We start from the raw sequence: 14075 nt of genomic DNA, 5'->3' as shown, positions 1-14075 counted from the left end.
AATCAGAGAGACACGTCAGGTATTGCTGCATCAAAAAGTCCCTCTCCAGCCTAGGAGAGCCCCAAGGGAGCATGAGTGGAAAAACTCATCTATGAGAAATTGTCACCCTAGCCTGAACCTCATGCAGCGAAGGGATCTGAATACATATTACATATGACCTGCATTGGTGTGGGGACCTCAGACCAAGAAATGAGGGGCATGGAGATTGAGAGCATGGCCTCTTAAATCAGACACCTGGGTTGAGCCCTGGGCTTACCTCTTACAATGAGGATTAAATGAGTAAATACATGAAAAAATGTTTAGAACTATGCCTGACTCATATTGAGGGTTTGGTAAGTATTACCTGTTGTTGTTGTTGTTGTTATTAATATTTTCAACTCTTCTTGACTATTCTCGAATGGGTTGGCAGAGGCTTCCATCCTTGTATGACAGGGCCTTTTACTTATGGCCTGAACTGTCACCCTCTTTCAGCTGGTCTCATTGCTTCGGGACTTGCTGTCTCTGGGCCACCCTCACACCATTACTGGAGTGATCTCTCCAAAACATACCTTCAAGGTTTTCACATCCCTGGTTAAAGATAGTTTTTAGTGTTCTCCCTCAACCCTTCGTCCACCTTGCTCGGATGGGGGCTGTGTGCCATCGCTCCTTCAGAGCGGCATTGTGCTCAGATACAACCATTCTGACACCAGTTTTTCTTTTTGATCTGCCATTTGAGCATTTATTTCACCTTCAGTTTTATGATAATAATATTTTGTCAGCCAGTCTTTAACCATCATGTGGATTTCCAACCCTGTATTTCAGTGATGCCTCTGAGTGAAGGAAAGAGACTGAGCTAGAATGAGAGAGAGAATTGGTCTGTCCTCGTGTTTCTGAGAGAGACTTGCATCTGGGGATGTGGCACATGATGAAAGCTGGTGGCTGCTGAGTGTCTTGCAGAGTGCTGAGGACATAATAGACGCATTTTGACATTAGCAGCAAACACCAAAAGATTTCATACCTACTTCCTGACTCTAAAAAACAAACCATACACCTTTCAGCTGTGGCCAGCAGTGCATCTGCTACCACCAGCAACACAGCAACTCAGAGCCCCAAGTCATGTGTGCAAGAGATGCTAGAGTTGGCCTGAGGAATTTTCTGTTAAAACATGGCCATAATCAACTCATTCTTTTCGATTTGCTGTTCATGCTTAGCAGTTTGTGATTGGTACCCTGTTTGCAAGTTGAGCTGAAGTATCTGGAAAAGTAGAATAAGCAGTCAAAATGGTGTTCACATGCCTATGGCATCCAAATGGCCAAGTCAAAACCACACTTTGTCCAAAGGTGAGTTTCCATCTCTCCAGTCTTTTCTAGTCTTACGCAAAGCAACACTTACCTCCACTTTAGCCAAACTACTGTTTCCTTGAACATCCCTTGTATGCCCACCTCCAGGCCCGTGCTCATGCCTTTTGTGGCCTCGGGTCCTCTCCAGCCCCATCTGTGCTTGTTGAAATCCCTCTAGACTTGTTTTCAGGACTACCTCTTCCTGCAGTTCCTTCTTTGGGTAACAGAGTTTGTTCTTCCCCTAGAGAGCCCTTTCCTATGTAGTGTTCCTGATTCTTCCTTGCTAAACCAGGTTGAACAAATGAGATGTATATTTGGTGCCTGACTCTCTGCCCACCGCCAGACCAGATCTGGACCCTGAATGGGCCCTTGGCAAACTTATATCAGGGGATCGATCTCAACCTCCCAGCTCTCTACTCTTGGGTCTTTGTGGGAGTATCTGCTGGGTTGCCATGGTTGGAATAAAAAAATTAACAACATTATTAGAAATAAATGAGAAAATTATCCTACAGGATTGTGTATGTATGTGCATATGCATGTGATTGGATACCTGTATATATATGTGTGTGTGTGTAACTGTGTAAGGATTTTTTTGTTGTTTTTTTTTGTTTTGAGACGGAGTCTCGCTCTGTCACCCAGGCTGGAGTGCAGTGGCGCGATCTCGACTCACTGCAAGCTCTGCCTCCCAGGTTCACACCATTCTCCTGCCTCAGCCTCCCAAGTAGCTGGGACTACAGGCGCCCACCACCATGCCCGGCTAATTTTTTGTATTTTTTAGTAGAGACGGGGTTTCACTGTGTTTGCCAGGATGGTCTCGATCTCCTGACCTTGTGATCCACCCACCTCAGCCTCCCAAAGTGCTGGGATTAGAGGTGTGAGCTGCCGCGCCCGGCCAAGGATGATTTTTTAAAAAGATAAAATCATGACTCATACAAATATAAGATGAATACTTGTCAAAGGTTTTATTTAACTCATTGATTAAGGAGAGAACCAGTAAGATATTACAACCGTATCAAAAGAGAAGCTAGAGTACTACACTTTTATAATCAGGTAAGGAAGGCTAAAATCACATTTAAAATTGGTATGAAATTAGTCAGTATTCCCATGGTGATAATCAGTAGCATTTTATGAGGCATAATTTGCCTTTCCGTAGACAGGAATTATTTATATTACTACATTTTCTACAAATTAACTTCTGTCTGTACAGGGTTTAAAATAGCTTTAGTCAAAGACAAACATGGACAGCTAGCCAGCACACCACTAAATTTCAGTTACAGTTTTTCCTTGTGTTACATGCGATAGTCTCCATTGCATCTAATATTTTATATTAGGTATGTGACTTTGTAGTTTTTTATTTTTCAGAAATGGGTATTTTGCATCCAAAGAAGTAAAAAATTATTTTAAAAATTCCAGTTCATTTCCTTACTGATTCCATACCTTAGTCTGCTGAATCCATTGGTCCATAGATTATCCACAACACTAAAAATTCTTTGCATATCAACAGTAGACACTGGAATTGAAATGGAATTTTGAGCCAATTTTAACATATTTGGAGCAACAGTCTCTTTGCTAAAAAATATTTCCATGTATCAAGAAATATTATTCTCTCGAGGCAAGGGAACAAGACACCAAAGTCCTCATAAAGAAAATTTGGAGAAATTTTTTTCTCCTCCATGGAGACAACTTCCAGATTTGAACTGCTTTACTAGAAAGGGGAGTGGTGGTATGATCAGTCAAATACAAGTGCCACATACGAGGTACTCAGAGCATGATGGGAAATTTCCAAAAGCCACCCACTTCTTCAGATATTTCTCCAAGATTTGTGACCTTCCTGGCTTTTGACCTCGTGGTTTGTGAGTCCCATTTACCCTTTCTACCATGAAAATGATTCAAAATTAATAAGCAGGGACTTTGTTTTTACCTTATAAATTAATTCATTTTGCATATGTGGTTATAGCCCCTTTCTCAGTCCTATGTTGTATATTTTTGCTTTTTATTAGAAATTTTACCTATTTTATTGATATTTTATAAAAATTAGCTCTTAGATTTAGTTATCATTTCTATAGGTTTGATATTTAGCTTTTTTTAGTTTGATGTTTTGTTTTTTAACATGCCAATTTTGTCATTGATTTCTTTCTCCAGTTTTCCCACTATTTTCTTAGCTTGTTGAGTTGAATATTTAGTTCATTTATATTAGTTCTTGTTTAATAATAAATGAGTTTAAAGCCACAAATTTTCCTCCTAATGTGCTTTTGGCCTCATCACATAGTTTAACGTATAGTATTCTAATTATGTACGGCTTGTAAATAGTCCATTATCTTGGCTTTTATTTGGTCTTTTGCCCAAGAATTATTTGAATATTCAAAATTTTCCAAGTAATTGGGTTTTTCAGTTATTATTGTTATTTTTCTCATTATTCTTTTATGCAGCAAATATTTTGGCAGTGTTTCCTCTGTGTCAGGAATCATACCAGATGCAGGGAACAGTAGAGTGGATGCAGCCAGCATGGTCAGCCTCCTCATGGAATCCATAATTTGTTGAGGGAGACACAAATGTTATCATACAGGCAAGCACAATCATGATCAGTATTATGGAAGAAAATCCCAGGGTGCCCCAAGACTTCTAAACTTTACTAGAAGTGAAGCTAGACTTAGTGAAATGTTCTTTAACCTTACTTTCTTATCTCTTTTCTTGAACAAGAATGGTTTTAGTATCTGTTTGACTCTGGGTAAGCAGACAATTTACTTTCTTCTATGTAGTTCTGATGGTTTCTTCCTGAGGCTTCCCATAAACTCCAAAATCTAAGGGACCCTCAAGTTCAGATGAGGTTTGCAGTTTATAGTTCTTGTAATGAAAGCTTAAAACGTGTGAGTAAATGCTGTTATTTTCTGAGTAAACAAACCCATTAAACCTAAAAAAATTATTATCAGCATTACATGCACGTGAATTTTAAAAATCACTAAGTACTGAAAGGTTTAGTGAAACAACTGACATTCATCACTCATCTCTCCACACCCCAATTATTCCCCAGAGGCAACCACTTTCAGTTTATTGGCTTCTTCTAGTAGTTTCTGCCATATACTTACCAATGTGCTTTTGCTACAGTTTCTTGACCCATCTGCTTTAGACAGCATCTGGTGACTTCTTTGTATGGTAGATGTTGGTTTAGTTTTCCTGAACCACCTTCCCTTGTTCCTCAAACACATTCATCATTATAGTGAAATCATTTTGTTAAATGAATATTTGGTGTTTTAATGATTAGGAATGAGTAAATATGCGTCACTATATAGTCAAGTAGTAAACTATGAATAACATGTCCTTCCTTGAATATTTTGTCATTTCCCTGGATTTATTTTTTTTTTGTTTTTGTTTTTGTTTTGGTTTTGGTTTGTTTTGTTCTTGTTTTGTTTTGGTTTGTTTGGGTTTTTTTTGTTTGTTTGTTTTTTGTTTTTTTGTTTTGGGTCTTTCTATTGCCCAGGCTGGAGTGTAATAGCTCATAGCTCACTGCAACCTTGAACTCCTGGGCTCAAGCAATCCTCCCGCCACAGCCTCCTGAATAGCTGGGACTACAAGTGTGCACCACCATGCCCAGCTAATTTTTTTAATTATTATTATTTTTTTGAGACAGAGTCTCACTCTGTGGCCTAGACTAGAATGCAGTGGCCCACCCTTGGCTCACTGCAACCTCCGCATCCCGGGTTCAAGGAATTCTCCTGCCTCAGCCTTCTGAGTAGCTGGGATTACAGGCGCACACCACCAGGCCCGGCTAATTTTTGTATTTTTAGTAAAGATGGGGTTTCACCATGTTGGTCAGGCTGGTCTCAGACTCCTGACCTCATGATCTGCCCACCTCAACCTCCCAAATTGCTGGGATTACAGGCGTGAGCCACTGTGCCCGGCCTTAAAATACTTTTGTAGAAATGACATCTTGCTATGTTGCCCAGGCTGGTATCAAACTCCTGGCCTCCCACAGTAGTGAAATTATAGTTGTAAGCTACCATGCCCTACCTATTTTTCTGGAATTTCTAATTGCCTTAAAAAACTTTTTCTTATCCTATCTACCAGATATCTAAGTAATCCTAAAATTATTTTATGTTTATTTTTTATTATATATAATAAATATGTCTATCCCCTCCCCTCCATGTGCCATCATGTCAGGTTTTTAATCAAGCCTTCTTTTTCTCTGGGGACATCTCTTCCAGGGCTGATCCAGTGTGCACCAGTTGTTCTTAAGGCCTGCTATTCATTGGTCATCCCGGAATCTCCCTTTGCTACTCCTGGATTGGATCCACAATTTCCTGTTTCCCATGTCTTACTAATTCCTGGCTTATTCCTGCATTTATCTAGAGGAAATTCTCAGTTTTCAAATACATCATGGGAAATACATGTTTAGGGTTTTCTGATGTCTTCTAGTGACTTATGCACTATTCTTGAGAAATCTGATACTGTCTGAGTCTCATTTGTAGGCACAGAAGGGAGCAGATGAGTAAAGTTAACTAGATTTAGCCCTTCTGAATGTCTGTGTGAGTGTGTGGGGCAAGTTGGGGATGAGGCATAGAAGATAGGCTGATCAGCTCTGAGGTGCTGTCCATACAGGCACTTGACAGGCTGGGCAGGTAGGCTGGGCATGGCAGGGAACATGGGCAGTCCCCCAGCTGAGACCAGAGAACCAGTGGCCTGAGCCCTGGGAGCCAGCTTGGCCCAGGCACAGTGTGTGTGAGGAGGACATCCAGATTTGTTTAATGGCTGGCATTGCCAAACAAGTAAGGAGTTCTAGGTTGTATTAATAAAGAATGACCTCCTGAATAAGGGGCGTGAGTGGTCGGCTTAACAACGGAGCAGTTCTTTGGCCGGGCATGGTGGCTCATGCCTGTAATCCCAACACTTTGGGAGGCCAAGGCTGGCGGATCAGCTGAGATCAGGAGTTCGAGACTGGACTGGCCAACATGGTGAAACCCCGTCTCTACTAGAAATACAAAAATTAGCTGGGCTTGGTGTCATATGCCTGTAATCATAGCTACTTGGGAGGCTGAGACAGGATAGTTGCTTGAACCCAGGAGTCAGGGGTTGCAGTGAGCTGAGATTGCACCACTCCTTTCCAGTCTGGGAGACAGACTGAGACTCCGTCTCCACAAAGACAAAACAAAATAAACCACAATGGAGCTGTTTTCCAGTAGGTATGTGGTTCTGGTCTGAGTATATATTGTTCATTGGCAAATTTCTCATCCTTAAGTGTTCATTTCAAATGCTGCCTCTCTATATAGCTTTCCTTGACACTTCCTTTTCCCATAATTCATTTATAATAATAATAATTATTTTACAGACAGGGTCTTGCTCTGTCACCCAGGCTGGAGTACGGTGGCGCAATCAAGACTCACTACAGACTCACTACAGCCTCAACCTCCTGGACTTAAGCAATCTTCCTGCTTCAGTCTCCCAAGTAGCTCATTTATTATTTGTCTGGGTTATCAGTCTCTGTTTACTTACCACATTGCTATACTATATCTCTCTCCTGTGTTGAATCAAGTTCCCCAAAGATATTTGGAAAAGTTACTTAATACTTGTGATTATGAACTGGAAATGGAGGTAAAAGTCCTTGCTCCATTTTTACCACTGGGCTTTGTGAAGATTAGATGAGTTATATATTACAGTGTCTTACAAACAGCAAGTAGAAGATGGTGTTTTTCCCTGTCCATTTTAGCAGACCAGTTAAGCAGCCATTGTCCTGAGCATCTGTGTAGCATCCCCACACTGAGATGTCCTGAATTCCCTAGTGGGAAAAGAAAAGTTCACTTTTATTCTTCAACTTCTTCAGCACCAGAGCCTTCCTTTCAGCATATTCTTCTGCCTCTCCTTACCGAAGTTTGTAAGCTATCACTGCTCCTGTGCAAGTGGGCTGTCTTGTGGCTGCATCCTCTGTGGTCCCAGAGGCTGAAGATGAAGGAACCAGGCAGGGCCTGCCCAAAGCAGCCCAGGGCTCCCTAATGCACCAGACATGGCCTGAGTTTGGGAATTGCAGACCAGGTCTCAGGAACTGCACTGCTTCCCCAGGTGCTAGGCAGTCATTTTCCCACTCCTCTCCATTGCACGATGGGGCTTTTGAACACGTCAGTCTGATGGACATGGTGGGTCTCTTGTTCTAGGTTCTTGCACAGAGCATCAAGGTCTGAAGAACTTGGCCAAAGGGACTCCAACCCTGGGGCTTCTGTTTATTCATGCTCTTGGGCTTAGCCATTGACCTCCAATCCCAGAAGCACTAGGCCCTGGCAGCTAGACTCACAGGTGCTGCCAGCATCAGCCTCATGCTTTGCCTCAGCCACCCCTCCCTGAACTCCTCCTTTTAAGCCTAGCCTTTCTGCCTAGACTTCTTTCCTTAAAGCCATGTTTAGTCAGCCATGTTGCCATTTTCTGGCACTGGGCCTTGACTTGGAACTTTCAGGTTAACCACAGCCTGAGTCCTTAGCATAAAGTCTTGAAAACCAGGAGTTCTGGTTTCTGTTCCTTTCTTTTGAGAAGGCTTCAAATGTACATTGAGCTGCCGTTTACATACCAGAGATCTCAGTCACAAAGGATTTGCTTCTCTAATCTCTGACTAGGGATACCTGTTCATCCTGTATTTGCTTAACTAAGTTGCCCCTTCGATGACTGCATGTAGAAAAGAAGGTTATCTTCTTTTGATTAAAATTACCACACCCAGTGTAAATATGACACAGTTGACTGTAGGGGATCTGGAGGATATAGCCTGGATTCGAGTGGTGGCTTGGCTTTGTATACATGGGCATGTGAATTGTGTGGAACTTACTGGGACTTTCAGCCCTGGAGATGGTGAGGAGAGCAAATAGCTGTGGATGCAGGGAAAGAGACCTGGTGTAGCTGTGAAATAACTCTTCAGGTGACCCTGAGCAGTCTGCTTTTCTACCTCAGCACCTTGCTGTTGTAGGCTCTCTGCACCCACAAATTGCTGTTATGTGGGGGATTCTGACATCATGTAGAACAGTGGGCCAGGTTGCTTTGGGGGATAACTTCCAAGTGTGAGATTCTGTGACAATGACAAGATTGAAGCTTTCCATCTCTGTGATGTAGGGAAGGCAAACCCTAAAATTGGTGCTTAGCCCTGGAGGGTTCTTGGCTTCGCCCAGGAGAGAATTCAAGGGTGAGCTGGTGGTGTTAGACAACAGCTTTTATTGAAGTGGCACTGTATAGCAGCAGCAGCAGAGATGTTGCTTCTTGTGGTATGGGGCTTACCCCATAGGCATTGTGCCCAGAGTAGCAGCTCAGAGGCAGGTCATATTTATATATGTTTTTAGTTACATGCAAATCAAGGTGCAGATTATGCAGAAATTTCTAGAAAAAGGGTGGTAACTTTCAGGCCATTGCCTTGGAAAGGGGTGGTAACATCCAGGTGCTGCTATGGCAATGTCAAACTGACGTGGCACACTGGTGGACGTGTCTTATAGAAAGCTGCTTCTGCCTCGTCCCTGTTTTAGCTAGTCCTCAATTTGGTCCAGTGTCCAAGCCCCACCTCTGGAGTCGAGTCCTGCCTCCTACCTCATATGCACGAAACAGCCTTTTAAAATCCTTAGTTCTGTCCAGGATTTGGCACACCATAGATGTGTCACTTAGGATTTTCCCTTTTAGTCTTCATCCACAGTTATCCACTCTTTAGCTTCTTCTGGTTTACTTATTTTGCTATATTTTCTTCTCATTCTAGCTTTTAAATCGAAAAGACAAGACTACCTTTGAGAAATTGGACTACCTGATGTCGAAAGAAGATAATTACAAGCGGACACGGGAATATATCCGGAGCCTGAAGATGGTTCCAAGTATTCCCTATCTAGGTAGGAGTTTGAATTGGCTTATTATTTTTTAAGAAACCTACTCGGTGCCAAATAAGATGTTTTTACAGTTTCTACCTGAAAAATTTCCAGGAAGCGACATGGCCCGTAGATAAAGAGGCAATTGGTTGGCTCTTTGGGTTGGAACAGGCTGTTGGTACTTCCCAAGGTTGGAAACCTGGATTAGGGTGATATACAAGTGATGTTCTGCTTTTTATATAAAAGACCTGTGGGCCCCATGGTTCCCCAGGCTGCAGCCCAGATGGGTCACAATGAGAGTGGTAAGACTCTTACTGGTTCTTCCACATCCTCCTGAACTGGGGCATGTCAGGCACAAACCCTCTGTTCTGGTTCTCTGGGCATTATTAGTATATTTCATATTTGTACAAATAAAATTATAGTAATGTTTATTATATTTTCTGGTTAGAAAATAATGCATGTTAATTGTAAGGAATTAGAGAAAAAAGTTAATATCTTTTGTTATCTCACCTAAAGATATTTGCTTCATATCTTATTGATTTGGGCATATCTAAAATATGTATGCTTACTCTATCCTAAAAATGTTATTTTTATCTTAAAAATTTTATCTACTTTTCGATGCTATGACTCATTCCCATCAGATGGATTTGTCAAACTCGAATCTGCTCTCCAATATTGACCATTTAAGGCAGCAGCCCTCAACCTTTTTGGCACCAGGGACCAGTTTCCTGGAAGACAGTTTTTCCACGGATGGAGAGTGGGCTTAGGAGAGTGGTTTCAGGATGAAGCTGTTCCACCTCAGATGATTACTCTGAGGAGGAGCACACAACCTGGATCCCTCACATGTGCAGTTCACAGTAGGGTTCGCGCTCCTATGAGAATCTAATGCTGCCACTGATCTGACAGGGGGTGGAGCTCAGGCGGTAATGCTTGCTAGCCTATCGCTCACCTCTTGCTGTGTGGCCCAGTTCCTAATAAGGAGTTGGGAACCCCTGATTTAAGGTATTTCTACATTTTTGCTATTAAAATGTCTCAATGAACATCCTTATTGCAAAAACTTTCTACATGTAGTTATGATTATTACCTTGTGATAAATTCCTAGAAGTGTGCACAGCTTCAAAACGTATGCAAAAACGTATGCCTTTTCATGTATATTTCCAAAATGCACTCCAGAGAAGTTGTGTCAATTTGTACTTTCATCAGAAGGGGATGAAATTGCCTGTTTCTCCCACATTACAAATACTATGCTTTTTCATGGTTTTCCTTTTCCTTTTTCTTTCTTTCTTTTTTGTCTTTGCCAATTTGATAGGTGAAAAATACTTCTTGTAGTTTGGATGTCAGGGTTTTGCCAGTTTTATGAAAAAATCTTTTGATCTTTTATGATCTAAAATAATTCTAATAACAAGGGAAACCAACATTATATAGAAGTGACTCCTGATATTTGCAAGGGATCTAGTGCAATTTTTTGAAGTTACATTTTTGACAATTTTAAAATTTCTTTCATGAGCATTGTTTATTTAGATTTTCTTTCTTTTAATTAAAAATTAATTAGAATATTTAATTCTTTTAAAGCCAACTTGGAAAATTTGTTTTTTAGTAGAAAATTGTCCATTTGTTCCAGATTTTCAATATTACTAGCATAGAGTTTTTTTCTTATTTAATTTTTTGACAATATAATATTCTCTTATAAATTTGAATCTCTCTCTCTGTATATATATACACTAAATACTAAAGCAAGTATAACTAAAAATATACTAAAACTAAAAAATACTAAAGCAAACATATATATATATACATATGGTTATATTTGCTTTAGTATTTCTAATAGTTTAGTATTTCTCATACTTTGTATTTTTTGTTTTCTTTCTTTTTTAAAATTTACCTCCTTGCCAGAGGTTTGTCTATTGGTCTTTCCAAAGATTAAATTTTGGATTTGTTTTCAGTCACACTGTCTTTCTGCTTTTTAGTTTACTGTATTTTATCAATCAAGGATGTGCATTTTCTTTCCACATTTTAACACTTCTGAAATTGGGATACATCTTGCAATTGATAACAAAGCATTGTGACATTTTTTAATTGGCAGCAGTTTTTCTTAGTGATACATAAAAAAAGACACACCTGATAAAAGGTGACATCTTAAACATAACGAAATATGGACTTTCCATGTTTGTCTCTTATGATTCATCTCTCCTGTTTTCCTTAAGTTGTTTCACCATTTCTGTTAACTACTAGAGTTGAATTACTGGTTTATTTGTGTATATGTTTTTTTTTCACTTTAATATAGAAAACAGTTAAGGCTATACATTTTCCTCTAATTACTGCTTTTGTTGCATCCTACGTGTTTTGGTGTGTAATAGTCTCAGTGATATTCTTTAAATGCTCCCTATAGTTTTAATTTTTCTTTTATGCAAATATTATTTAAGACAGTGTTTTTTTCATTTTCAAGGGCTTAGGCTTTTGTTTTTATTTTTAAAACAGTTTACTGAAATATAATTAATACATAATCCATTTAAAGTGTACAATTCACTGGTTTTTAGTAATAATCACAGTTGTGCAAACCATCACCATGATCAGTTTTAAAGCATTTTTATCACTCCATAAAGAAACCCCACGCCCATGAGCAGTCATTCGCATTTCCCTCTAGCTAACCCTCCTCTCCCACCTTCAGCCTTAGGCAACTATTAATCTTCTTTGTGTCTCCACACATTTTCCTATTCTAGAAATTTCATATAAATCCAATCATACAATATGCTGTCTTTATGACTGGCTTCTTTCTCATAGCATCATGTTTTCAAGGTTCATCCATGCTAGAGCATGATTAGTACTTCATTCCTTCTTTTTGCCAAATAATATTCCATTGTACAGATGCACCACGTTTAATTTATCCATTTGTTTTTTTAGACAGGGTCTGGCTCTTTTGCCCAGGCTGGAGTGCAGTAGCATGATCTTGGCTCACTACAGCCTGAAACTCCTGGGTTCAAGTGATCCTCCCGCCTCAGCCTCCCAAGTAGCTGGGACTACAGGTGCACGCCACCACGTCCAGCTAATTTTTTTGTATTTTTTGTAGAGACGAGGTTTCGCCATGTTGCCTAGGCTGGTCTCAAATCCCTGAGCTCAAGCAATCTGCCTGCCTTGGCCTCCCGATATCCATTTATTTGATAAACATTTGAATTGTGTCCATTCTTTGACTATTATGAATAATGCTTCTATGAATGGCTTAGGTTTTTAAAAACATAGTCTTCTCTAATTTTTGAGATTTGTTTTGTGGCTTAATGTAAGATTGGTTTTTATACATGTTTCATGGTGCATGCTGGAAAAGAAGGTGTAATGTCTCAAATTAATCTATAATTGCGTTGTAATGTTCAAATTATAAATTTTTGACAACTTGGTCTATCCAGAAAGAAATATATGTTACAGTCCCCTTATATTTCTAGTAGTTTCTGCCTTACATATTTAGTATATAGAAATTTGTAACAGTTGTAGATTCATTGTGAAGTACTCCATACAAAGTTATCTTGGTTCCATTTGTTACTTGCTTTTACTTCTATTGTCTGATATTAATTGTGTGACATCTATTTTATTTTTCATTTGGATTTTTTTGCCAAGTGAAGACATTATTTGTATTGATAGATAATATTTTACATATTTAAGGGTCACGTGGTATTTTGTTACATTCATAGAATGTATAATAATCAAGTCAGGGTATTTGGGGGTATCCAGCACCTTGAGTATTCATCATTTCTGTGTGTTGGGAACATTTCATGTCCTCTCTTTTAGCTACTTCAAAATACACAATACAGTGTTAACCATAATCACCCTACTCTGCTATTGAACATTGGAACTTATACCTTCTCTCTAACTATGTTTGTATCCATTAACCAACCTCTCTTTATTCCTCCTTCCCACCCACACACACTTCCCAGCCTCTGGTATCTATCATTCTACTCTCTGCCTCCATAAGATCAGCTTTTTTAGCTAGCACATATGAGTGAGAACATGTGATAGTTGTCTTTCTGTGCCTGGCTTATTTCACTTAACATAGTGACCTCCAGCTGCATCCATATTGCTGCAAATGACAGGAGTTCATTCTTTTTATGGCCAAGTAGTACACCATTGTGTGTGTGTGTGTGTGTTTGTGTGTGTATAATATTTTCTTTATCCATTTATCTGCTGATAAACACTTAGGTTTATTCCATATCTTGGGTAAGGTGAATACTGCTGCGATAAACATGCAAGTACAGTACTGGTTTCTTTTCCTTTGGATAAATACCCAGTGGGATTGCTGGATTGTATGGTAGCTCTATTTTTAGTTTTTCAAGCAATCTCTATACTGTTTTCTGCAGTGGCTGTACTAACATACATTCCCACCAACAGTGTGTAGTTCCCTTTTCTCCACATTCTTGCCAGCATGTTATTTTTTGTCTTTTTAATAATAACCATTGTGGCTGGCCCAAGACGATATCTCATTGTGGTTTTGATTCATTTGCATTTATTTTATAAATCTTTGGCTATAGTTTAGATTTTAATTTTTTATTTTATTATTATTTTTTTGAGACTCAGTTTCACCCTTGTTGCCCAGGCTGGAGTGCAGTGGCGCCGTCTCGGCTCACTGCAACCTCTGCCTCCCGGGTTCAAGCAATTCTCCTGCCTCAGCCTTCCGAGTAGCTGGGATTACAGGTGCCTGCCACCATGCCCCGCTACGTTTTGTATTTTTGGTAGAGACGGGGTTTCACCATGTTGGCCAGGCTGGTCTCGAACTCCTGACCTCAGGTGATCTGCCTGCCTCAGCCTCCCAAAGTTCTGGGATTACAGGCATGAGCCATGGTGCCTGGCTGAGATTTTAATATTTTAAGTTGCCTTGATTTAGTCATGATTCTTGCAAACAGCATTTAGTTGGACCGTGCATGAGAAGCCTTGCCTTTTAGTAGGGGAATATACCACT

The 14075-nt window shown here is 39.9% G+C and overlaps 1 protein-coding gene across 16 annotated transcripts in view; it reads left to right on the top strand.

Annotated features, from left to right (window-relative positions):
- The window catches only part of RALGPS1 (Ral GEF with PH domain and SH3 binding motif 1), a 309604-nt gene that overhangs the window by 146536 nt on the left and 148993 nt on the right, over nt 1-14075 (top strand). For all 16 annotated transcript variants that reach the window (XM_034929086.2, XM_055117597.1, XM_034929081.3 and 13 more), the window contains one exon: nt 9031-9157. In XM_034929086.2, the coding sequence (XP_034784977.1) occupies nt 9031-9157 (127 nt within the window). The remainder of the gene's footprint in view (nt 1-9030; nt 9158-14075) is intronic.

Source organism: Pan paniscus, chromosome 11, assembly GCF_029289425.2.
Source record: "Pan paniscus chromosome 11, NHGRI_mPanPan1-v2.0_pri, whole genome shotgun sequence".
NCBI lineage: Eukaryota > Metazoa > Chordata > Mammalia > Primates > Hominidae > Pan > Pan paniscus.
This window is presented reverse-complemented; position numbering and strand designations above follow the sequence as displayed.